The sequence below is a fragment of the Eurytemora carolleeae genome, unplaced genomic scaffold (assembly GCF_000591075.1).
Source record: "Eurytemora carolleeae unplaced genomic scaffold, Eaff_2.0 scaffold51, whole genome shotgun sequence".
Taxonomy (NCBI): Eukaryota; Metazoa; Arthropoda; class Copepoda; order Calanoida; family Temoridae; genus Eurytemora; species Eurytemora carolleeae.
Window position 1 is genome coordinate 202095 of NW_019396200.1, and position 25359 is coordinate 227453.

At 31.7% G+C, this 25359-nt stretch overlaps 3 protein-coding genes and 1 long non-coding RNA gene across 9 annotated transcripts in view; 1 reads left to right on the forward strand and 3 right to left on the reverse strand.

The window, feature by feature from the left end:
• LOC111697945 (transcription factor SPT20 homolog) overlaps positions 1-11106 on the forward strand; it is a 54392-nt gene extending 43286 nt beyond the window's left edge. For all 3 annotated transcript variants that reach the window (XM_023468120.1, XM_023468119.1, XM_023468118.1), the window contains 3 exons: positions 8393-8444; positions 10009-10086; positions 10318-11106. In XM_023468120.1, the coding sequence (XP_023323888.1) occupies positions 8393-8444; positions 10009-10086; positions 10318-10443 (256 nt within the window). In that variant the 3' untranslated portion in view covers positions 10444-11106. The remainder of the gene's footprint in view (positions 1-8392; positions 8445-10008; positions 10087-10317) is intronic.
• Positions 11107-13583: 2477 nt separating this feature from the next.
• Positions 13584-19925, reverse strand: LOC111697922 (RISC-loading complex subunit tarbp2). 3 transcript variants are annotated; one of them, XR_002764405.1, is made up of 9 exons: positions 19818-19925; positions 19669-19714; positions 18996-19117; positions 18688-18789; positions 16921-17003; positions 15590-15644; positions 14546-14679; positions 13815-13922; positions 13584-13669 (listed from the first exon to the last, which is right to left on the reverse strand). XR_002764405.1 is itself a non-coding variant. In XM_023468074.1 (8 exons), the coding sequence occupies exons 1-8, from the start codon at positions 19896-19898 to the stop codon at positions 13877-13879; spliced, it is 669 nt and encodes a 222-aa protein (XP_023323842.1). In that variant the 5' UTR covers positions 19899-19924; the 3' UTR covers positions 13585-13876. The 3 variants fall into 3 exon arrangements, 1 of the variants encoding a protein (XP_023323842.1); XR_002764404.1 differs by having other exon boundaries at positions 13585-13741; XM_023468074.1 differs by having other exon boundaries at positions 13585-13922; positions 19818-19924.
• On the reverse strand, positions 17080-18360 carry LOC111697923 (uncharacterized). Its single transcript, XR_002764406.1, has 2 exons — positions 18202-18360; positions 17080-18096 (listed from the first exon to the last, which is right to left on the reverse strand). It is a non-coding gene; the product is annotated as an uncharacterized LOC111697923 (long non-coding RNA).
• Positions 19926-21526: 1601 nt separating the features above from the next.
• Positions 21527-25359, reverse strand: part of LOC111697926 (probable gluconokinase) — a 6304-nt gene continuing 2471 nt past the window's right edge. For both annotated transcript variants that reach the window (XM_023468080.1, XM_023468079.1), the window contains 6 exons: positions 24379-24459; positions 23895-23954; positions 22875-22902; positions 22761-22819; positions 22288-22340; positions 21527-21800 (listed from right to left, as the gene is read on the reverse strand). In XM_023468080.1, coding sequence (XP_023323848.1) covers positions 21697-21800; positions 22288-22340; positions 22761-22819; positions 22875-22902; positions 23895-23954; positions 24379-24459 — 385 coding nt within the window. In that variant the 3' untranslated portion in view covers positions 21527-21696. The remainder of the gene's footprint in view (positions 21801-22287; positions 22341-22760; positions 22820-22874; positions 22903-23894; positions 23955-24378; positions 24460-25359) is intronic.

A 25359-nucleotide genomic window follows, 5' to 3' on the forward strand; every position in this document is an offset into this window, starting at 1 on the left:
TGATGATCAACTTTTTATAACGGTTCAACAATTCATTTTCAAGGTTTAGTGTAATGTTTATAACATCAGCTGAGTGTATGAGGCAAAATTTTAAAAGTTCAAATTTTAATTCTTAAAATCCCATGTCGTTCTTACTGTAAAATTCGTTTTTTGGATCTTCTTATCCAGTGGAGAGGGATTTCTGAAATATCCGGAGAACAAAGAGTTATTCCCCTTTTCCCATCGATTAGATTTGACCTTGGAAAACGTTTCCAAAATTGAGACAAAACTAGTTTAATCTTTTCTCTGTTCACTCAAATATTTATGGAAATGTTTAAATGTCAGACATGAAATGAAATGCATTTTACGCTTCGTACTTTAGATACGTAGTTATCATCAAAAGTAAATGTAAGTTCTATTATGTTTAATTCTCTCAGATCGTGTAATGTGTATTTACTAAAAATGTTGACAATATTTGATGAATTTGCTTTTAGATCTGGGTCAAACCGTTTAAGTATAAGTTTTCATGACTCGCTATCCATTCAATTTAATGTTATAAAAATGTATTTTACTTTCTCAAATACCGAACATGATACGAAAAAAATTAAACTGTTGAAAAAGTTTTTTTGTGTTAAACTTCTAAAAATGTAACTAATGTCAATAAACGTGTACAAGATATAACATGTACATAGTTGCAGTTACCCAGTGCTCACAAGGTTAGGATTTTTTTGGATTTCATTCCTAGTTCCCCTGTTTACCTGGGAAGTACAAACCCTATATAAATGGTGAAATATAAATATATAAATGAGGTGTCGGCTGTAGATTACTCCCTACCCTGCCCCCGGCACGACGACGGCGCGGTCCGCGCTCCTCTACCCCCGTCTCTTCCTTCATAATCATAGTACTTCATTCCTACTCCAGATCCCAGGACAGAAGGAGCTAATCGACTAATCACAGTTTAGATTATATTTATTTAAGTTATAAGAAAGTAAAAGTTAGTTCTAACATTTAGTTAAAAACTTTAGTGCAGAGGTGAGAAGACTTTATAGCAGAAGTTTAACTATTAACTTCTATGTTTCCTTACGTCTGGACCATATTTCCTTGGGCCTTTCTGATCCTGTATCTTCCATTCGTCTGGTTGGATGTCTAGATGGTTTTAATAATTCAAGAGGGTTGAAGGCCTCCTCCAGTTTATAGCTAGGCCTAGTGTTAGTAGGACGCATATCTTGGCTCCGATCCAACCTCTCCCAGCCTCAGACAACAGTTTGAATTCTAGAGAAGACACACTTTATCACAAACCTCCGGAGCAGTGGGATCCCTTGACACCCGGAGTTGTGATACAATCTCGGAGCTTGCTGTGATACACTCTTAGTCTTTCATAATGTTGATCCAAACCCAACCTACACAATCCTACTCCAGGGTCTCTCAGAACCCTGGGACTTACAAGCAGCAGGGCATGGACATCAATACGTACTCCAACATGGTGAACGGTTCCCTGCTGTCTCTACCGAAGTCCTGGAACCAGGAGAACACAGATGACATGTTGGTTACAGTTTACAGTTTCGTCAAAACATTTGTTGGGTGAGTTTTATTCAAATAATTTAGATGATTGATCAGAACTCAATTTTATTGTCACATTGATTGAATCCAAAGATTCCCTACTTCCACCTAGCCGGGTTCAGAATATAATCTCTTCTTTAATAAATCATTTCTCTGAAGATGAACTTCTAATCCTTCCTGGCTTCCTTGACAGCTGATTAAGGAAGCTGTCACATGTTAATAAATAAATCTAACTGAACACAACATTAAAATATCTAACTAATATTTTGTATTTCCTGGACTGAGATAAATCATATTAATTGAAGTAAACGTTTAGTTCGTTTAGTTCAAGTTTTTTATTAAAAAAATGTTTATCAATTTTCCGTTTTGGTGGAAACATTGAAATATTTTTTAAAAATCAATCTGGGGGGGGGGCAGCCCCCTTGGTTTCTTCTATGTTTTTATGGACAAATAAATTTAGACAATAAAGTTTAGTCCTCTCCGTGCTTGAGTAACCCGTAAACTGGGTTTTGCACATTTTTTTGCCCCTAATATTTTTCATACAAAGACCGGCAAACAAAGCGCTAATTATCTGCGAAAATAATTCAAATTATGGGAAATCCAATATTGTGCGAGTAAAAGATGCAAAAGCTGTATATCTTGACAAAAGGCTTAAATGTGCAAAAAGTGTGCTCTGCAAATTGTTAGTTTTGCTATCGGCAAGTTCGCAGAATAGTTGCAGCCTTCTAAAGGTCAATAGTGGTACGTGAAATATTATTCACTTTAAACAAAAGGAAAACATTATTGCGTTAATTGCGTAAATCAAATTGCGTCCCAACACATTAACTGTTGTTTATTTGAACTTCAAATTGAAATTACCCATCACACTCTTTTCGAAGATACAGAATGTTTATTTACTCTTTTTTAAATTGAGTTTGTCTGATCAGGTTAATGGTATTCGAAATACATCGCGCCACATATTTTATTGCTTTTATTTAAAAAAGTTGAATAAATAGAATATACGCTTCACGTTGTATCAATACACCATTTCCGTACAATGTTCGAACAGAACATTTAACTATGCTTCGTTTTTCATAAAAACATCTGTTTCTGTAGTTGAGATAAAAAAGATTTTTACACATTTTTCTATAGTTCTTTAGTTCGATTTGAAATTGACAAAAATACTCTTTTTCTGAAAATGATTACTGCTTACAAAGCTATTGACAGTATAGAATATTTTTCTTCTCTCTCTCACCAGATTTTAAGCTAATACAAGTTCAGGGGCTAGAAATACTCTTTTTAAGATGGGGGAGGGGGGGTCTCTATTTCTATCCCCTTATTTAAACCTCAATATAAATAGATTTCCAATAGATAAATAGATTTTTGATAAGTTTTTCAAGCAAAATACCGTTCCCTTGTATTAATATCTTAAAAGATATCTTTTTTCTTGATAAATATTAAGGCATAAAAACCGCTTCATGTTATTGTTTCCAATGTTTAAAAAAGTTAATATTTTCTATTCTATATAATATATTATTGTGAACAACTGTTGATTCATTATGGAGCCATTGAATGGTTATAAAACTAGACAAAACCGGTCCGGTTTGCAGGCTTTCAGACTGTACCTCACTTAAATATTTCAATCTTTTAAAAATGAATTTAAAGAATGTTTTTGATAAATAAAATACACAGATTTACACATCATAATTTTGTTCAGATTTTTCTTGTGATTTTTTTCTTTCTAAAGCATTGTCATACAAAAATAGTTCGACTTATAAAGAATTGGCCGGAGGGGCTGGAAAATATAAAACCGTTTTTTTCCAATAGTGCTTAGGGGGATAACTGCGTAGAAAGTGCGTATATCCGGGTCTCTGCGCCTGCGTATAAACTTGAAGAATGTGGGGGGTCTGCTGGTCAATAGGGGCAGTACGCTTCCAACCATTACTTGCAAACCTTTATATATATCTCTATAGGATGAGAGTTAAGTTCAGGTGAACAGCAATTGTGATATAAGCGAGTAGTAATCCTTTAAAACTTATAAAACTTGGTTTAACTCCTTAGTTTAAAATAATATCTGTAGCTTTAGCCAAACTTCCACCTTGAGTGGCTTCTACCCGGTCCAGTTGACGTAATAAATTGCAACCTGCCCCACCCCCCACACCTCCCCTTCCATTAACAATTACCCCTCACCCCCCACTTCACCCCCACCCACTGATAATCACCCGTGTACACAGATCAAGGACAAACATTGGAAATTTCCATCCTCACGGTTATATAATTGTAAATATAACAATTTTGAAATATTTTTTTTTATGAATTAACTGAAGAATTTGGATTCATGTAATTTGATCCTGTAATGGGTTAACTATTACAGTCAAGGAGGTACAATGTTGATCCTTTTAACCATCTAAATATTAGGATATAGGTTATTCACTGGATACAGTACAGTACAGTACAGTACAGTACAGTACAGTACAGTACAGTACAGTACAGTACAGTACAGTACAGTACAGTACAGTACAGTAGTGTAGGACTGGTTTCACTGCTAAAACTTAAAAGTATAATCTTCTTTTCAAGTTCTATTTTTAACCTGGATTGTTATCCAAGTTGCACAAAATTAGCGAATTTTGGGAAACGGAATTCCTCAGTGGCTGTAAAAACAAATTTATTTATCATGTTTAGACTTTTTCGAAAATAAAATATGAAAGTTTACGAGGTTTTTAGTGGAATTCCTAAAATTTAGAAATAAATAAGATTTCAAGTTTCACATTCTTCCTTTCCACCCTGCCGCTTATGTTTTCTTAAAAACTTTTTATTCCCAAATTTCTTCTCTTGTTAAGTTGCATTTTTTCATCTAATTTAACAATTTTAGGTTTAAATCCTACCTCTTAATGTTTAAATGTTATAAACTTCAAATCTGAAATCACTTAATCTATTTAAATAAATATGGAATCCATGTCTTACTTCAGATGGGGAAAAACTTCTTTGAACTCTATGTGGTAAATTGAGTGACAGGATGAAGGGGGGGGGCCGGGGGGCATCACTAAAAAATGTTAACCTTTCAAAAATGTGGACGCAGATAATAACTCAAGGTGTAGACTAAACCCCTCAATGTTTATAAACAATCCATTCATTTTGCCGTGCTCTGACCGGAACTTCAATAAATCTCCCGCAATAAACAAGTTGGACCGACGCCGCTACACCCCCCCCCCACTCCCCCCGACTGCGTCATTAAATAAAATTCCACAAAAACTGTGGACATTACCAAATTCATTAAATGGGAGAATTTCCACTGCTCGCACATTCCTCACCGACGAATCACCTTCTCTGCCCGAGAAATCAGAAATCAAATCTTGGAAAATTAATCAGTTTTCACTGGATTCGAATTTGAAGTTTTAACTTTTTTGTCCCAACTTGAGTGAGTTGCAAATTTGTAATCGGAGTAGAGCTTGAAATGGGACAGGGAAAATTTTTTTAGATATTTAACAATGCACTTCTCATGTTTTTTGATATTTGCGCTGACAGGGGAAAATTTGCGCTGAAAAAAAATATTTAAAAAAGGTTCAGTTTCAAGGATCTCCGTTCAAGGAAAAGAAAAGTCTGAAAGATGTTTATGAAGTCGATGATGGGCTACAAAGTTTGTTTTGGGGTTTTTGTTATTATTTCAAGGGCCTTTAACAACACATCCCTTCTTATACGACAAGATGGAATGGGGGGAGGAGATTTTTGTAGATTTCATCCATTATAATGTTGTTTAACAGTGGGTAATACTTCAATTGAAGCGTATGCGGGCAAATTCTTAGGCTAACCCCAAGCTATAGGTAGATGTGTACTGAGATAGATAAAGAGGCAGATAAACATTCTAGATAGATAGATTAGCTTTCCGCCAGTTTTGCTTGAACTGCTGAGCTAGAACGAAGTGTGAAGGAAGTATACCTGGATATCAATGTATTCTCCAAGAAAAGATTAAGCTATGGGCAAACTAGGTCCCTCGGCTAAGAATAAGAAAGATCTCCTGTTGGCAATAAATACTATTCTAAAGAGAAGGTTTGTAACAACCCAAGTGAAAATTTTTTTCTCCTTTTTGTAGAAAACTAAAATGCATCATGGTCAAATATTTTTGTGATTTTAAGGATGAACCAAACAAATATTGATAAAATACTATTGCCAGCTGTACAGCGCAGGCCAGGCTGTTTACAAATCATTTTGCGATATTCTTCGCTAAATCTCTTTAAACAAACATTGGACCTATAATAATTCATAAAAATAGTTGTATGATTTGTTTAAATTTCAGGCTTATTAAAATCTAGGATTACTCTAGAAATAGATAAAAAAGAAACCTCTTCTATTCCTTAAATCTAGGATTACTCTAGGAATAGATAAAAAAGAAACCTTTTCTATTCCTTAAATCTAGGATTACTCTAGGAATAGATAAAAAAGAAACCTCTTCTATTCCTTAAATCTAGGATTACTCTAGGAATAGATAAAAAAGAAACGTCTTCTATTCCTTAAATCTAGGATTACTCTAGGAATAGATAAAAAAGAAACCTCTTCTATTCCTTAAATCTAGGATTACTCTAGAAATAGATAAAAAAGAAACCTCTTCTATTCCTTAAATCTAGGATTACTCTAGGAATAGATAAAAAAGAAACCTCTTCGATTCCTTAAATCTAGGATTACTCTAGAAATAGATAAAAAAGAAACCTCTTCTATTCCTTTGAACTAGGATTACTCTAGGAATAGATAAAAAAGAAACCTCTTCTATTCCTTAAATCTAGGATTACTCTAGGAATAGATAAAAAAGAAACCTCTTCTATTCCTTAAATCTTTGCAACTCGATTTTGTAGAACTTTGTTTTTCTCAGTGAAAAATATTCACAGTCAAAATGTTGAATTTTTAATAATTTTAAGATTTTGTCAATTCCTTTATTTTAGTAGTCAAAAGAAATATTTTAAACTGAAAATTTGATTTTTTAAATTATTTTTAAAAATACCCATTAATCGATTTTGTCATTTAGTCTCAATCGTTTCTTGATTTTGAAATTAAGTTACTATATCCCTGTTAAGTTTCTCTCATCATCGGGCATACAAAATTCCTTTTTCTTGTTTATTTTAAACTTTTTCACATGCTCTAACCGTCTAACTTCCTAGATATCAGATAAGCTTGGGAATGGGAACCCACCTTTACCTGGAAACCTAGTTTTCCAACTTAATGTCAACCTACTCAATTTAAACCCAAGCTAAAATCATTCCATGCTTCTACTACGTTCCCCAACTTTAGAAGCAAATCAAAGATTTATGAGGGGTTACAAGTTACAATTTATAAAAAAGTTCTAGAAACAGGTGCTTTGTTGCATCTTGTTAAAATCCTAGTTTAGCTTTCTAATTATTTGATTAAGCTCTCTGAAAATTCCAGGTTAAAATTGCTTTTACGTAAATGTGTAAACTTTTCTACATTCATGTTTTAGCGCATTTTTAGGGACAATTTGACCGCGAATTTTATTCCAGTTTACCTTTATTCATTATCAACGAAATGTCGGAATTTGTTACGACATAGTATTGTTTTGTTGCTTGGTGTTAGATAAAAATTGCGTAAAAACTAGTTTCCAAAAGAGAAGTTGTAAGCTCAGAATTAGTAAAAAAAAATTATTATTTAATCTAATATTTTTGTTTTTATAAAATTGGGCAGTTTGGTCCAGGTTTGAACCTTGAATTATCTATCTTAGAAACTACCTGTTTTTGTTAAGTACAGTGAGGCGCAAAAAATGTTAAGACACCCAGTTTATTCAGATACCTATTGTACTTCTCTTGTACTCTTCATGTTGTTGATTTTATTCCAAAATATTTCCAAACAAAAATTTACTGTGGTTCAAATTTTTCGGACTTGCTCTAACTGCCTAAACTTCCAGGCATAGCCTCAGGCAGTTTCAGGTCAAAGAGCAGAGTATATTGTATAGGGGGGAATATAGGAGGGAAAATTCACTTATTCACTTTTTGAGGGGGTTGGGAGCACTTTGCGGGGGTAAACTTTGTAACTTGAAAACTTATTATTACTTAATGTTGGGGAAATCCAGCGTCATGGGGAAAACATGACGCAGTTTTACAATTAGATGGATAGTTAGTTAATTCTGGTTAGAACTGGTTTAAGGCCTCCAAATGTGTGTAGGGTTTGTCTGTTAAAGTTCTAGAAACTAGTGGAGCAGTATAATCGGAGGCTGGTTTAGAAATAGGAGACTGTTCAAGTATTCAAACCATAAAGTAGTCATACATCACAAACAGACAATATTCTACCCTTTACTGAGAATTTTCTTCTTTAATACTAAAAAATGCTTAAGTTGGGTAGGGGGAGGGGGAGCAGTGTTGGGTTGTCGGAATCCTCCCCCCCTTCCCAAGGATTGAATTCGCGCCCCTTTCGAGTCTGCAGGATGCACGGCAGCCAGAGCCAGTCTTCAATCTTGTTTCAAACAGACACAAGCTATTTGACTAGTCACTATATATCTAGTATTCCTGCGCAACAATGATATTTAAACTAATCCTGGAAAATGTATGAAAGGAATGAACCATCCTTGATTTTAAAATGTGTGAAATTATTTAGGTAAAAATCTTAGTTGTGACAAAAGAAATATTTTTAGAATTTCATAAGTGAAAAGTTATAAAATACTGAGCATTATTTCCTACGTCAATAATCATTTCACAAAATTAATGATTATTATAATTAAATTTAAACTGCGACAAATAGTCCTAATAGTCAGAAATATAGCTTGGGTTTTTATTTTCTGCTTTATCTGTCCTTTTTATACAAAACTTTTTCAGGGTAACGTTATTTTGTCCAAATATCTTAAATTATATAGTGAATAATTTTAGTTTATTTTCAGTGCATCTGGGAGTGGACAAGGAACCATAGACAACAGAATAGAGCAAGCTATGGTGAGTTTTAGAACATTTTTTATCCATACAAATCCGAACTAATCTTAAATTTTCTATCCTCTGTTGTGTACTTTATTGTCTGACGGTTTCTGTCATTTTTCTTTTAATATTTAATCAAGCTTGCTCCAACTGGGTCAACAGAATCAATAGTTTTATTTCAAACAATTCTTAGAAATGATTTCGTGTTCTTACAACGGGCTAACTTAATGGGAGTTTTTTTATATTCATCCGGGTTTGTTCCATGAAATTAACATTTTCTAAAATTCTTGTGTTATTCCTTCAAATATGTTTATATGTTTAACTTGAATCCAGTAAGTTAAAGGCCGGTCCAAATGAAATCCAAATAAACACTATTTTTTTGCAAATCAAGATATTTTGAAAATTGCTAACGTCTGAGTCATACTTTAAGATCTACAATCAGCATTTTGGGAGACAAGGTATTTGGCGTTCATTAGTTCTCACGGATATTAGATTTTATTTTATTATTTTTTAATCATTTTAAAAATTAGAGTTTACAATTTCTTGAAACTCTTTCGAAGCCATATAAGATTGAATCATTGAATACACTGAATATTTGACAACCCCCAATTCCATTCGATGTATTTTCAAAAAAATGTTAACATTAAATACCCAAATATTGTTAAAGGAAAGTTATCACTCTCTCCCTCGGATCTTGTGTAGTTTCATTTTATTTTGATGATATGTTTTTTATCCCTCGACAAGTTGACAGATCGCCAAGGTTAAATAAGATTTACAGAATACCTTCTCGTATATATATTTTTAGAGCTGGCATTTATAGCAGATATACTGTAGTGCTTCTCGTATATATATTTATAGAGCTGGTACTTATAGCAGATATACGGTAGTCCTTCTCGTATATATATTTATAGATCTGGCACTTATAGCAGATAAACTGGAGTCCTTCTCGTATATATATATTTATAGAGCTGGTACTTATAGCAGATAAACTGGAGTCCTTCTCGTATATATATCTATAGAGCTGTCACTTATAGATGATTTACCTTAGTCCTTCTCGCATATATATTTATAGATCTTGGACTTACAGCTGATATACCGAGTCCTTCTTGTATATATATTTATAGAGCTGTCACTTACAGTAGATTTTCTGGAGTCTTTCTCGTATATATATTTATAGAGCTTATGTACTGGAGTCCTTCTCGTATATATACTTATAGAGCTGTTACATATAGCAGATATACTGGAGTTCTTCTCGTATGTATATTTATTGAGCTATCATTAAAAGGAAGCAAGCATTATAGCAGATGTAAATAAAAGTATTGCTAAATTCATTTTAAAAATCAAACAACGAAAAGAGCGAGTGTATACTGAACATATTGTTAAGGGACAACTTTAATGAATTGTCCTATCTTCCTATCATTGTTAAAAGAAAATATTTAGAAAAAGCTTGGTAGACCTATTTTCTGGTCACAGGCACAGTCGCGGTGCTGATTAGCTCAATGTTCAGTGCTCTTATTCCTATTGTTTTATGCATAAATAGCTTGAGATATCATTTATCCTCTATATCTACTCCTTATTCTTGTAGGATTTGGTGAAGTCTCACCTTATGAGCGCTGTCAGATCAGAGGTTGAAGAACTTAGAGATAAAATTTCAAAATTAGAGGTAACCATTTTTTCCAGATCTTTTTATTTTTACAAATCGTCCAATTAATTTCGACAATTGACTTTTGGATAATCGATAGCGGTTAATTTTTACCCGCGTAATTATAAATATAATCCTAAACAGTGTTATGGTTTTAGGATTTTTATTTTCGTTTATTGTTATGTATTTTTTCTTCAATTAAAAATAAATAAGTTCTTTTTTATTTTATTAAAAAAAAATTTTACTTTTCAGGAATCAGTCAGTCATTTATCCAGAGAGAACGAGTTGCTGAGAGCAAATGTGAACCCGGAGATTTTAGCAAACTTGTCAAACCGGCAGCAGTGTATACCCCCGGACACGGAGCCAGGACAATACTAGGACATGTATGTCCTAGTAGCGCGGACACATACGTCCAGCTCTTTTCCGGGGTAAACCCTAAATTGCAATTAGACAAGCTGTCCTGATCTCTGCGCTGAAGACGAGGTTGAAGGACCAGAACAAGAGGACGGTCTCCGTCCTCCTCTGCTCAGATGTTTGTCCTCCGGGACTTTCTTGTCCTGGAATAAAATAAGATATTTACACTAACTAGTGCTACATCCTTCATATTATATTTATTTAAACAATTCTAGACAATTATCAAATATGAGGAAATCGCTATTGAGGCATTATCAAACGTTGCAAATAATTGGCCCAGATGGAAATAAAATATCCATTCAATGCTTTGACTTGTTTTAAACCTCTCTCTCTCTCTAACAATATGTATTTAGTTTTCTACATTTTCCTTTGAAGACCTAAGGTCCGTAAGGCGTCTTCCTGGATACGATTTGAGAAAGAAATAATAAATAAGACATTTTTTGTTCTTGTTCGCAAATTTTGAATTTTGTTGAGCCCCGTGTATGGGGGGCTCTAGGCTGTGTTATATTTATTATGAATATTGCTTATTATAATGTAATTATATATAAACCTAATTGGCGCCCAATAGTTTGTGTAACTGGGAAACTTAATTATAATTTTCTTATGACAATAAATTCATACAATAGACTTTTTTATTACATTTTAATTTCAATACTTTTTATTGAGTCTTAATAGCTGAAGTTACGAAATCGAGTCAGATGTAGTCCGGGACGTCAAAAATAAGAACAGTAAATGTAAATTCAGGTGACCCTCCAAGCAAAGATGAAAATGCCCGAATCACAACGGTACCCTTAAAAGTTGTGTCTTGATCAAGTATGAATTGTAGAATTTTGAAAACTTCATTTTTAATTGTAGTTTCTCTACCAAAGTGACGTGCGCATTTTTATGGAAAAAAACATAGAAATGGTCAGAATTAAACACTAAGCTAGAAAAACAACATTTTTCCACATTATTGATCACAGCTGAAAACTGAAAAATCAAAAATCGCTTTTTAAATTAGAGAGTCCCTCCCGTTTCTGTATGTTAATCTTAAATGGCGATCAAAATTTCAAATTTCCCGGCTTCTTATACACGACTCTGATTGGTTGAATTTTACACACTTTAGGAAACAAGTACAAGATTAGGTTCTTGAGAAAAAGAGAGGATCAAGCATTAATCTCGATATCCAACATTCTAAAGTTTTCAGCTCTGATAAAGGTTTCAAAGGTATGTCGCCATCTTAGCATTTAGGGTCAGTTAAACGTTTTTTAAGCCGTAAAATTACGATCTTCTTAAGTTTTAAAATCTGAAGATTAGCAAAGACGACGATATTTATAAATAGAAGATGCTTTTCTCTGTAATTTAATATTTTATCCATAACTGTTATGCACATTGCACACGGTGTAAAACATAAAAAAAATATTTTTTAAATGTACAACGAGACAAACACAAAATTTGCTGGTTGTAAAAAAGACTCGTAACTCTTAAGAAAATAGTTTTTTGTCTGGGTTGACAATCTCGATTTCTGAACATATGTTTTCTGTCAAAACAGATTCAGAAAAGAAATTTAGGTGTATTGGTATTGTTGGCGAACATTTACGCAAATTGGGGGTTGGGAATTGTTCAAGAATCTTACGATTTCAACGGTTTAAAGAAGAGAATTAACAAGTAGTGTTAACCAGAAAACTCTGGAACAGGAAGTTGACTTCTAAACTCAAGTTATGACTTTAAATAGTCCAATGAACATGGCACGGAGCAATTGTGCGTTGAAAGCAGACCCATTTCACTTAATATGTGATTAAATAATTTGCTAGAAAAGCTATTTGCTTTGCAACAACATCTTCACTTCAGTAATTGTTTAATGTCGTTTTCATATTCTACAGTTTTCTGATTATCAGTTTATTGAAAAAATATATAAAGATTTTAAATATCCTTTCCAGCTCTTTTGGTCCAATGATTAAAGGGAACCCAAATATATCTAGTTATTTCTTGAATAAGATTAAAGGAACCCAATAATATCTAGTTTCTCTTGTATCAGATTAAAGGGAACCCAATTATATCTAGTTTCTCTTATATAGATTAAAAGGAACCCAATAATATCTAGTATCTCTTGTATCAGATTAAAGGGAATCCAAAAATATCTAGTATCTCCTATCAGATTAAAGGGAACCCAATAATATCTAGCATATCTTGTATCAGATAAAAGGGAACCCAATAATATCTAGTATCTCTTGTATCAGATTAAAGGGAATCCAATAATATCTAGTTTATCTAGTTTATCAGATTAAAGGGAACCCAATAATATTTAGTTTATCTAGTTTATCAGATTAAAGGGAACCCAATAATATTTAGTTTATCTAGTTTATCAGATTAAAGGGAACCCAATAATATCTAGTTTATCTAGTTTATCAGATAAAAGGGAACCCAATAATATCTAGTTTCTCTTGTATCAGTTTAAAGGGAACCCAATAATATCTAGTTTCTCTTGTATCAGATTAAAGGGAACCCAATAATATCTAGTTTATCTAGTTTATCAGATTAAAGGGAACCCAATAATATCTAGTTTATCTAGTTTATCAGTTTAAAAGGATCTATCTAGTTAGGTCCTGAATAAGATTAAAGAGAACCCAATGATATCTACAAATGAGCGTTCCTTTATTGCTAACATCTAAACTGTATACTGTAAAGATATGGGTACTAAATCTTATAATTTTTCGCTACCACTCCCTTTAATGTCGTGTTTATATTATCTTTATTGCATGTAATTGTTTATTTTCTGCCTTATATACCAATCAATGTCAGGAACAGAAAATCCCCCTTGAAATCTATAGATTTCAGGGGTTTTCGCCCCCCCCCTCTTGAAATAAATTTTTGCTTAACCCCCCCCCCTGGACAAATTCCTGACTTCGCCACTGGTCAGTAATGTGATTGTTAACTAAAGCAGAATCAGCATTGCTTAGAACAATAAGTTTACAGTTTATTGCAGTTTATTTTCAGCTTTCCTATTCATATTAGGAACAAAAAAATTGACTGGAAAAACATCATTATTTTTTTATGAATCAAATATAAAGACTTCCGGGCTAAGAAGAATGAAAAATCATAGTCAACTCTTGTTAACAAAACGGATAATTTTTACGTTTATTGATAGAACAGATGAGTCAGTTTACATGATCTGAAGTCGGAATACAGAATCAACGGATAATTTTTACATTTATTGATAGAACAGATGAGTCTGCTTACATGCTCTGAAGTCGGAATACAGAATCACGGATAATTTTTACATTTATTGATAGAACAGATGAGTCTGCTTACATGCTCTGAAGTCGGAATACAGAATCAACGGATAATTTTTACATTTATTGATAGAACAGATGAGTCTGTTTACATGCTCTGAAGTCGGAATACAGAATCCTAGTTTCTAACTCAGCTGTGAAACCAGAATTCTCATGTACTGTAGAGCAGCCCTGATAAGGAAAAAGTAGCAGTTTTTATTTTATTTAATTTTTATCATGAACAATTTGCTTTTAAAACAAAGATTTTCTTTTTAAAAAGGAATTTAGAGCAGAGTATTGTAGAAAAGGATTTAATTACTCCGGGTCCCACAGAAAAATGGCAGAATTAAAGTAATTAATAAAAAATAAAAAAATAAAAATATTCAACACAAAAAATATTTATTTTCATGAAATTCGCGTTTAACATATTTTTGTACCAAAAATGGAAGTAACAAAATAAAGAACATCTCTAAGCAACAGTGAATAAAAACACTTTTTGTATTTTTTTAAATTGCCAAATAGCATTTACAAAATGTAGGACCAGTGTACACGATGTACAGTGATACCAGAAAACTGTAGAATAGGAAGACGACGTTAAAGCAAAACTGAAGTGTATTTGATGTTGTTACAAAGTTAAAAGCTTTACTAGTAAGTTATTAAATCCCTTATCAAGTGAAATGGGTCTGTTTAAACCGCACATTTGCTGTGTCTCTATGTACATTGGCCTATTTAAAGCCCTAACTTGAGTTTAAAAGTCGACTTCTTATTCCTGAGTTTTCTGGTTATCACTGTAATATTGTGAATTAACTGAATACCTGGCAGCCTCGTTCCTAGCCATCTCCTTGTCCTTTCCTAGACCGAAGGTGATTGTTGCCGGGAGATCTCCAACTCTAATCATACACTGAGCTTCATCTTCGTCCGACCCCTCCTCTATCTCAGTGTAGTCCACCTAGAGATTAAATCATGGTCTCACAGATACCAGGTTAAATCAGAAGATTGGAATTCGTAATAGGTTTCTTCTTTTTCTTGGTTTAAACGTGATATTTTTAAATTGGGTTTACTTTTAAGATAATTAATTTCAATTCACCAAAACTTAAAATATCTGAAATCCTAAAAAAAGGATAAAACTGATTTTAGTCAAAATTTTAAAAAGAGTGACAGTACCGATTTTCAACAGTGTTATTTAAACCTTTATCTGATGAAGAAAATATTCTTATTTTTTTCAATTAAATATGAAAATAAAATAATTCTTTACAATAACTTTTAATTAATATTATTGTTATTGATTATTTCGTACACAATAGACACTGTTCTGTTTTAATTTTACACTTAAAGAATTGTTTAAGCATGGTTGCAATAATTGATATTTTAACGATCAAAAACAATAATTTAAGATTTCGTTGCTTTCGAAATACTTAATTAACCGACCACTAGAGGTCGATAGCTAACATATCGAATAGATTTTATGCCAAATTTTAGCATTTTAAGTTGAAAAACTTTTCCGAGATGCCACAAAACTAAATTAAAAAATGACTTTACAGGCAAATTTTTTTTGCTGTTGAGCATTTCATGTTTAACAAAATTTGCTTGGAAACCTACCAAAAACTTTTTGGATTTTTATTAAGCCTTAACTTTAAATTTTTATTATTATTTATTAATGGTTTTCGAATCTGAATTAAGCATAATTTTTTCAAGAAAATACTGAAAAAATTAAATTAATTTTTTTATCCATGCCTAACAAATCTTCCAAAAAGTCCAAAATCGATCACTGATCAGCCACCTGCCACATGTTTTACGGGTTTCGTTGTAAATCAGACATTAGATCACTTACATCTACAGTTCTCATTAAGTTACATTACCTTGAAGTTTTGTTCAGCAGCAACTTCAGATAATATTTTCCAGAACTCTTTATCACTAAAAATTGAAGTTGTTTTTGAATTTTAAAAATTTGAATACTATAGGAGTTCAATGTTGACATTAAACACAAATAATTCTTTTATTTGTTTTCAATGTTGACATTAAACACAAATAATTCTTTTATTTGTTTTCAATGTTGACATTAAACACAAATAATTCTTTTATTTGTTTTCAATGTTGACATTAAACACAAATAATTCTTTTATTTGTTTTCAATATTGACATTAAACACAAATAATTCTTTTATTTGTTTTCAATGTGGACATTAAACACAAATAATTCTTTTATTTGTTTTCGATGTTGACATTAAACACAAATAATTCTTTATTTGTTTTTAATATTGACATTAAACACAAATTATTCTTTATTTGTTTTTAATATTGACATTAAACACAAATAATTCTTTTATTTGTTTTCAATGTTGACATTAAACACAAAAAATTCTTTTATTTGTTTTCAATGTTGACATTAAACACAAATAATTTTTTTATTTGTTTTCAATGTTGACATTAAACACAAATAATTCTTTTATTTGTTTTCAATATTGACATTAAACACAAATAATTCTTTTATTTGTTTTCAATGTTGACATTAAACACAAATAATTCTTTTATTTGTTTTCAATGTTAGACATTAAACACAAATAATTCTTTTATTTGTTTTCAATGTTGACATTAAACACAAATAATTCTTTTATTTGTTTTGTCGACCATCTCTTAAAACAAAAGAAAGGGGATTCAAACAAAGTTGTTTTAAATTCATATATGAAGTTAAACGTATTTTTTATTAGTTTTTTTGTAAAGAAAAATTAAAGAATCTAATTACTATCTATATTTTTAGAAGAATTTGAAATGCCTTAGAAATTAACAGATTTTAAATAAAAAAGTCTTGACCATTGGTTGTTTTTTCATTTGATTAAAAAGTTAAAAATACACACAAGAAAAATACAGGGTTTACCATCAGGAAACTTTAACGAGGATCAAAACAAGTTTTTATTTATTGCAATAAAATATGTCACCAAATACGAAAGAAGTTTACTGTAAAAAAAATAATATTTAATTGGTCAACCAACCAAATAAAAGACAATCCATTTTATAAACCAGCCAATTAACCAAAGAACAAAACAATTAACCAACTAACCGATCGACCAGCCGACAAGTTAACCAACCAAACAGCTAAAAAATTTACCAACCAATTTTAACTCTGTGGTTAACTTAGTTTCATATTTATTTCTTTTAACTAATTTCATTATTTTAAAATAAACCTGCACTACCTACTAGTCGAGTCAGGTTTGGACTGCAGTTCAGATATCTTTGGTCCGCTTGCATTCCTCAGGCTTCTGTAGAAACTTGCAACCTGATAATTAAAGTATTCTCTCTATTTCTCTTTTTTAGATTTCTTGGTCATATCCGCAACTTTTCCTTATATTATCTCACATTTTTCCGTTTATGTCGAGGAATTGTTTTTTCTTAATATATATATGGGGATTAAATGTTATTTCAAGTGACCTTCCATATTTAAAGATTCACACCACTACCATTCAAAACTCTAGCTGAGTACAATTGATCGAGGAAGAAAATGGCCGTTTTTCTATCGTAGTTAAAACGAGTTTTCTGACAATTTATTTCATTGTCTCTGTGCTTAAAACCGCAAGTCATTTTTTAAAAGAACCACACAGTTTAAATATAAGATTTTAGCTAGAAAAAAAAATATATTTATCCTAAACCAAACAATGGTTTAAAAGATGACGTTGAAAAACGAAGATGCTGCTATGTACAGCTAGACGGTTACTTAAAGCTACTTATACAGTCCATTTAATAAGGTCAGCCAAGTAAGCGCAATAAATTTTCTTTTGGGTTGGTGTAAAACGGTTCTAATCAATTTCTATGGATTGAGGTAGATATTTATGATTAAATTTTTACTTTTTCGAATTTCTTTAAACAATCAAAACTAATCTATTTACTAGTGTATAGAATCTGTTTAAACGATTATTTACCCATTGGGGAAAAAATCGTTAATTTGATGAATAATATCGTTTCAGGGTGTTCCATGGTAATAGCACTGGCATATTTCACATTTTAATTTTACTGAAAAGGTTTGTTTGTTTTATTTATTTTTTGTAATTTAAATTTTTTATAATTTTGGGTTTTCTTAGGTTATTTATTCTCTGATACATATAAAACCTAGGAATATCAATTTTGGAAAGTAAAAGTAAAGACTCATAGAAATAACGAGAGTTATGATGATTGAATTAATTTGATTTTGGATGAGCCAGCTGTGAGCCATGATAAGCCGGGAACTGTCGACAATAGCATTGATAAATATCGGGATATATTGTTCTAACCTATCCAGTTCAACTTTAGGATTTTGGATGAGCCAGCTGTGAGCCATGATAAGCCGGGAACTGTCGACAATAGCATTGATAAATATCGGGATATATTGTTCTAACCTATCCAGTTCAACTTTAGGATTTTGGATGAGCCAGCTGTGAGCCATGATAAGCCGGGAACTGTCGACAATAGCATTGATAAATATCGGGATATATTGTTCTAACCGATCCGGTTCAACTTTAGGATTTTGTTCTAGTAACTATTTACTTTTAATTAATAGTAATTATTTAAAATTCAGTGGTGGTGATGGGCCAAACCTCAGTAGAGTAAAAAAAGTAAATGTTATTTCCACATTTTATTGAAATTATATTTCGGTCCGCAGGTTGACCCTCGTCAGTTCTAAAGATATAATAACCATCAAAAGCGATAACAAAAATGTTAAAAACCACAAGAAAATAAACAAACAAAAAAGATTATTTTTATTTAAAAATGGACAAAAGGGAAACGAGCTCAGATCATGCAATATTGAAAAAAAGATTATTTGCAAATATTCACTTTTTATAGAATGTTTTAAGGCAATTATTATACCTTGAGATTTCTTCTGTCATGAAGATTAAAAACAAATTGTTAAATGTATGTGTAAAAAGTGGTTGTGGGGGTCGATCTAATTAATTAATTCATTTTTTACAAATACTGTAAGGTTTTCTTACCTTCTCTGCAGCTTCCACGGTCATAACCTCAACAGTTAAACCAGTAAAAGATGAAACCTTCTCAATAATATCCTTCGCATCAATACTTAGAGTAGATATTTCCTAAACAAAAAAAAATAGAGTTAAAGGGACTCTAGACAAAAAAAGGTTTAATTGGTACCGTTGCGACTCTTAAAATGTCTTGAAACAGTTTTTATTTCGCTGAAAATTCATCACTTTTTAAAACTAAATTTGAGATTTGTTGGCTTAATTTTTATTAATGAAGGATATAAAAACTAAATGAATAAATTTAAATTTGGTAGAAATACCGTAGAAAAGATGGCCACATCCCCCTCTTCCAACTTCTCATAAACCTTCTTGGCTGCGTTCCTCTTAGCTTCCTTCTTAGTAGACCCCTCTCCGCTTTCTAGTATTGTACCCAACTTACAACCTATACAGTGTACTATGCATAGTATATTTGTGTTAAAATGATTAAATACTAAAGTGGGCCAAACTCATAGTTGGATGACGACATTTTATGTCCCAAGTATTTAAAAATTATAAATTGGTCTGTATACGTAGTGCACAGTACAACAGAAACTGGACTCCCTTTGTTTACAAACACAGACATAGAATTTGTATTTAACTTAATTATAGATTAACGTAAATTAAGATTTCAGAAGTGAATTTTAGCCATTTTACTGCACAATAAATGATTTCAGACAGCGCAATAATGCCTGCATGCATAATCTGTAAAACAAGGAATGCACAATTTGTGATACCGAAAATAATATTTCCCCCTAGCCCCCCTCTAACCAATTGTCTAGTTGCGCGCCTGTGTGCATGTACTGCAGTACACCGTTGAGGGTAAAAACTCTACAGTGTAAATTTAAATATGTACTCTGTCCCTTTTACACTAAAAATTTAAGTAAATATTTATTTAATAATGATTAAAAACCAATTGAAATGGGTGGTAGGATTTAAATCAAAAATATATTTTACTTATGACAAACTGTTTTGAGTGATCCAACCCGGATACGGCACCATCCTGCAAAAATGTATTTTCAATTTTATTAATTATAACAGTGTAAAGATAATATAATATTTATTCCAAAACTTATATATAATTAACCCATTCTCATCTCACATACCGTATAAACTGGATTTGGTAGTCCCTTCTTGGTGCATTTTTCTTGCACTAAACCTACATAGTTGAAATCCAATCCAGCCATTTTTATCTGAAATTTATCAATGATATTGATAACTGGCACAACTTTGTGACCTTGTAGTTTTATTTTACGTGCAAGGCAGAAAAAAGAATATTTTAAAATTTATTTATTAACATATTAGATATTCTAAACAGTTGTGTTCTTTTTGCTCATCAATTCAATATAAGATTTCCTTCAGTTTAACTGGATTAATTTAGTCACCGCTTCTGAAAAATATTCGGACATGGTTCTTTCATACATAGATAAAAACATTCATTATTGAGTCAGCACTATGTAGGTGATTGCGAGTCAAAAGAAACTGATAAAAACATAAATCCGTATACATACACCGTAATTTATCTTCTTTTTGCCTAACTTATTTTAATGTTATCTGAGTAGCTTGAGGAACTGAGACTGAACACTCATAATTAAGAGAAAATACAGAGCTTGTGATATGTATTGTATAGTATACAGTATTCAGTAAATATGTTGAATTAGTTTAGTGAGTCACTGTTTTCAGCAGACTACAAGCACTGAGTACTGACTAAGTCTGCATGAAATTTATTACATCTGATCAGACATTTTTAATCTGAGGGGGTATTTATTTAATAATTTAGTTTAAAGTTTTTTTTACAATTTCCAGTTAGATTACATATTACGTGATTTAAAATATAATTGAAATATATTTCATATTTACCCATGTAACGAAATATTTTCGTTGTGCAAAGGGGGGGGGGGTAGCGTTTTTTTCTAAGAATGACATTGGATGGGAATTTTTATCAGGGGCGTACACAGGAATTTGTTCAGAGAGGGGGGGGGCTTATATTAGAAAAACACCTGGATCCATCAAACTCCTGTGTACGCCTCTGATTCATCATGTACCAAATACAATCAAACGTATCCCTTTTCAGTATACATATTACATAGAGCTTTCAGAAGAGCAACAACTGGCTCTGGCTCGGCGCTTGGGGTTGCACATTGCAAAACTTTAACAGAAAAACACTAACTCTACCACACCAAGGTCTAAAGGCAGGGGACACTAGTTCCAAAACTAACACTTGGCCCATTTCTAACATTGAGTGTCAGAAATAGGCACAAATTGCAAGACTAGGTTATTAGGATACCGGCCCATATCAAGAGTAAAAGTCGATAATAAAAACTATAACCAACATTTTATTAAGAATGACGAGTACAACAATTTCTAGTAAAAACCTTTTCTCTGAAATCAAAATTATTAAAGGAGTTCTTTAATATAAAAACCCTTGACCGTTTTCAAGACAATGTCAGGTATTACATTTTCGAACATATCCTGAATTTGAAACATTGTCGCGTTTCGATTTATAGGGTTAGCCATTTTTTTAAAATGTATGGTGTAGTTTTGTTCAACCCGGCTTGGATTTAAAGATATATGCTCTTGAAAAAGATAACTTTGCAGACTTGGCCGATTTTTAACACCCAGTGAGTGAAATGGGCCAAGTGTTAGTTTTTGAATTAATTTCCCCTGTATACAAACAGTTTTTTAAACTCTGGTTAACGTTTTTAGAAGTGCATTATGTATTTATAATAAGAATATGTTGTGTTTGCACGTACAGTGAAATATTACTATAAAACTTAAAAAATTGATCCGATTCCGGTTAACAACGGTTTTTAACAACTTCAAATAATTAGTGATAGATTGACAAAAAGAAATTTAATTAGTTATATGTTCGATCAATTAAATGTTTAGTTATTTCTCTATTTGATCAATTTTCAATTTGATCAATTATCTGTTTCATCAATTATCTATTTGATCAATGATCTGTTTGATCAATGTTCTGTTTGATCAATTTTCTGCTTGATCAATTATCTGTTTGATCTGACAGATCACAGTTTCTAACGGTTGACTATTGTCAATATTAAAAATCTTCTCTCCATCAGATGCCGACTCTAAAACATGCAAATTTAAAAATAATTGTTTTGTAAAAAAATAAATAATGTGTTTATTATTTACAAATGGGTCTGTTAACACTGCACAGTTGCGGTGTCTCATGATCATTGGACTTTTTGAAGTCAAAACTTTAAAGTCTAAAAATCTTCTTCTTACAATCTGTTATGTTCTAAAAGTTAGATTTTTTTTTACTTTTCTCTGACCCAAACATATTTACATTTACGAACTTTTAAACCATTTCTTTACAGAGGAAAACAAGTAAACATTTCAAACGTGTGATATAAGCAGATCTTTTAGAGGATACAATTTTCAAAAAGTAGTTAAAATTTATCGAACTTTGTTTAGACTTTTTAAACAGCAAAAAGCAGATAAAAAGGTCTCCCAATACGAAGAAGGAGAGTAATGTGATTCATCAAAAAAACGAATTATATATCAAGATTATTTATGACTTTTTATTAAATTGTAAAAATAGATTTGTATGAGTTCCTAAAGTCTGAAGTTGATTATCTAAAAGCTGTGGAGGGAAGTAGTGTTGAGTTCTGAACTTGAATACTTTAACCTTTCTTCATTTTATAGTAATATACATACCATATTATTTTACTGAAGAACTTTTTTGTTGTCGTTATAAAACTATTGTTAAAAATTCGAAACTGAAAAGTATTCCTTCAAAATAGACGGGATAATTTTAGAGATCTTTCTTGTGCTTCAGCCATGTCACTACCTTTAAATTAAACTAAACTAAACTACTAGGTTAACACTTTAAAGCAGATAATTTAGGCAATAAAAATCAAATAGCTAGTGTATACGCCCATTGTTTCTTTTCAATATTTTTGCTTTATAATTAAAGAGTTGTATTTTTCTAAATTCTGATATTCTGATTCTTCCTTCAAAATCACAAATATAAGACATAAAAAATACTCTAAACTTGAATACAGGTTTAGGTTGAAGTATTCTCCTGCCTTGATTGTAACCGGTTTAGTAGAATATCAGCTGGAACTACCAGGTGGACAAATATAATCTGGTAAAACATATTATTCAACAAAAATTAAGTTTTTTACAACAAATTTTAAAACCTGTCTCGAATCCCCTCGGAGCTTTTCTCTGAAACAAAGAAAAAGTATTTCATTAAATATCTGGAAGGAAACAGGATGCATATCACCTTGAATTTACAGACTTTTTTTGTACAAATAGTGAATAGTTGGACTTTCTGATTATTCTTGTTGTCAGTATTTGAAATTATCTCTATATTTGAAACGAGCAAAATACGTTAATTATTTACTTGATCTACAAGAAATGAAAAGAATTAAGAAGGGAAATGTTTATGTTTACATTTGGCGTGTCTGTTTGTGTAACATATAGAGTACCTAATAAGTATTTAAGAAATGCTTTTTACTTTTTTGAACAGACTCTTTTTCTATAGCATAATATTTATCATGTGAAGTGAAATAATGACTATTTCTTTATAAAAATACATTTATTCATCCTGTCAGGAATATTGGTAAACAGATGTGTTTAAAGTTAAAAACTTCAAAAACAGGGAAAATATTAATCAGAAGTTAAAATGTTATTCAGAATTGGCTTAATACTTTATGCAAAAGCTTAATTTTTTCTGAATTTGTTTCTTTAAGTGACCCTTCATTTTATGAGTTATTTACCATATTTCATAAGGCACCTTTTTCTCAAAAATTTTGATATAATTCTTTTACTAAAAATAAACTAATTTCTTCATTTTCAGTTACTCTAATAGAATCTATGTAAGAAAGTCAAAGGAAAAGTTCTGGAAGAAAAAACCTGGAAATAAAAACTCTATTTTTCCTCCTAAAATATAGGCCTTTTTTCTCCTAAAATATAGGACTTTCCCCCCCTAAAATATAGGACCTTTTTCTCCTAAAATATAGGACTTTTTCCTCCTAGAATATAGGTCTTTTTTCAGATAACTTTTTTGGCGGTTACCACTCTACTACGCTTTGACCTTCAATTTCAGTTAGCACAGTTGGCATAATTTACTTAGACTTTTGCGAGGAGAACTTTGAGTCGAACTCTGGGTTATAAATTAGGCAAAAACTAAATTTTAATTGTTTTCATTATTTTACCTGTATGCATGTTTTAATGCAGAGCAGGCCAATATTAACTTGTCATTATCTCGTAGTAAACTTAATATGAAAATATATAAGGAATACATTTAGTTTCATAAAATTGATTTTCCCCCTAAATTTCCCCAAACTAGAAACAAACTAAAGAAACTGTTTTCTTGACACAATCTCTTTACTTATAATCCATTTATCTTTGCAACCTGATGATGTAAATCTTAGATATGTCAACCTAAGCTTTTTTGTGCTAACAGAATTCATCGCTTGAAATAACCAATTACGTTCTGCGACATTAAATTGCTAAAGTACATTAAAAACAGTTTGTGGAAAAGACTCAATTCATTTTTTTTATTTTATAAGAGCCCTTTTCTTCCCTAAAAGATGGGTTTCTGAGTGCACAACTTTTATCTTTTAAGCCTTTAAAATAACCGATTATTGTCTGTTGATAAATTCACTATCAGCACACTATCAATAAGCATCAGAATACCTCGCCAGAGTTTTAAGCCATGGTTCACGATCTTCATCCGTCAGAGGTATTCCTGACTTCATCTTAGCCCGGTTCTCTAGACTATACAATACAAGAGTTATATCCAGGGGCGGATAGCCCCCACCCCCCCTGAGATTTCAGAATAGCTCTTTATTAGCACTTAAGGGAAATTAACCTAGTGCAAAACAGGAAAAATATCTATCTTTAATAAAGTTTTCGCCTGCGGCAAGTCTTTTTATTCCATAATCTGGATTTTTTGTTCCGAAATAAATCTAGCATCCCCTTTTCTTAAATCCTGTATCCGCCCCTGATATCTGTATCTATGAGATGTATTCCTGACTTCCTCTTAGTCCGGTTCTCTAGACTATACAAGAGTTATATCTGTAACTGTCAGAGGCATTTCTGACTTTATTTTGGTCCGGTTCTCCAGATTATACGAAAAAAGAGTTATATCTGTATCTGTCAGAGGTATTCCTGACTTCATCTTAGTCCGGTTCTCTAGACTATACAAGAGTTATATCTGTACTGTCAGAGGTATTCCTGACTTTATCTTGGTCCGGTTCTCTAGACTATACAAGAGTTATATCTGTATCTGTCAGAGGTATTCCTGACTTCATCTTAGTCCGGTTCTCTAGACTATACAAGAGTTATATCTGTAACTGTCAGAGGTATTCCTGACTTTATCTTGGTCCGGTTCTCTAGACTATACAAGATTATAACTGTAACTGTCAGAGGTATTTCTGACTTTATCTTGGTCCGGTTCTCTAGACTATACAAGAGTTATATCTGTAACTGTCAGAGGTATTTCTGACTTTATCTTGGTCCGGTTCTCTAAACTATACAATATAAGAGTTATTTCTGTATCTAGGAGATGTATTCCTGACTTCATCTTGGTCCGGTTCTCTAGACTTAACCATATATATAACAATGTATATATATATAACATATATATACATACATTGTTATATATTGGTATTTATA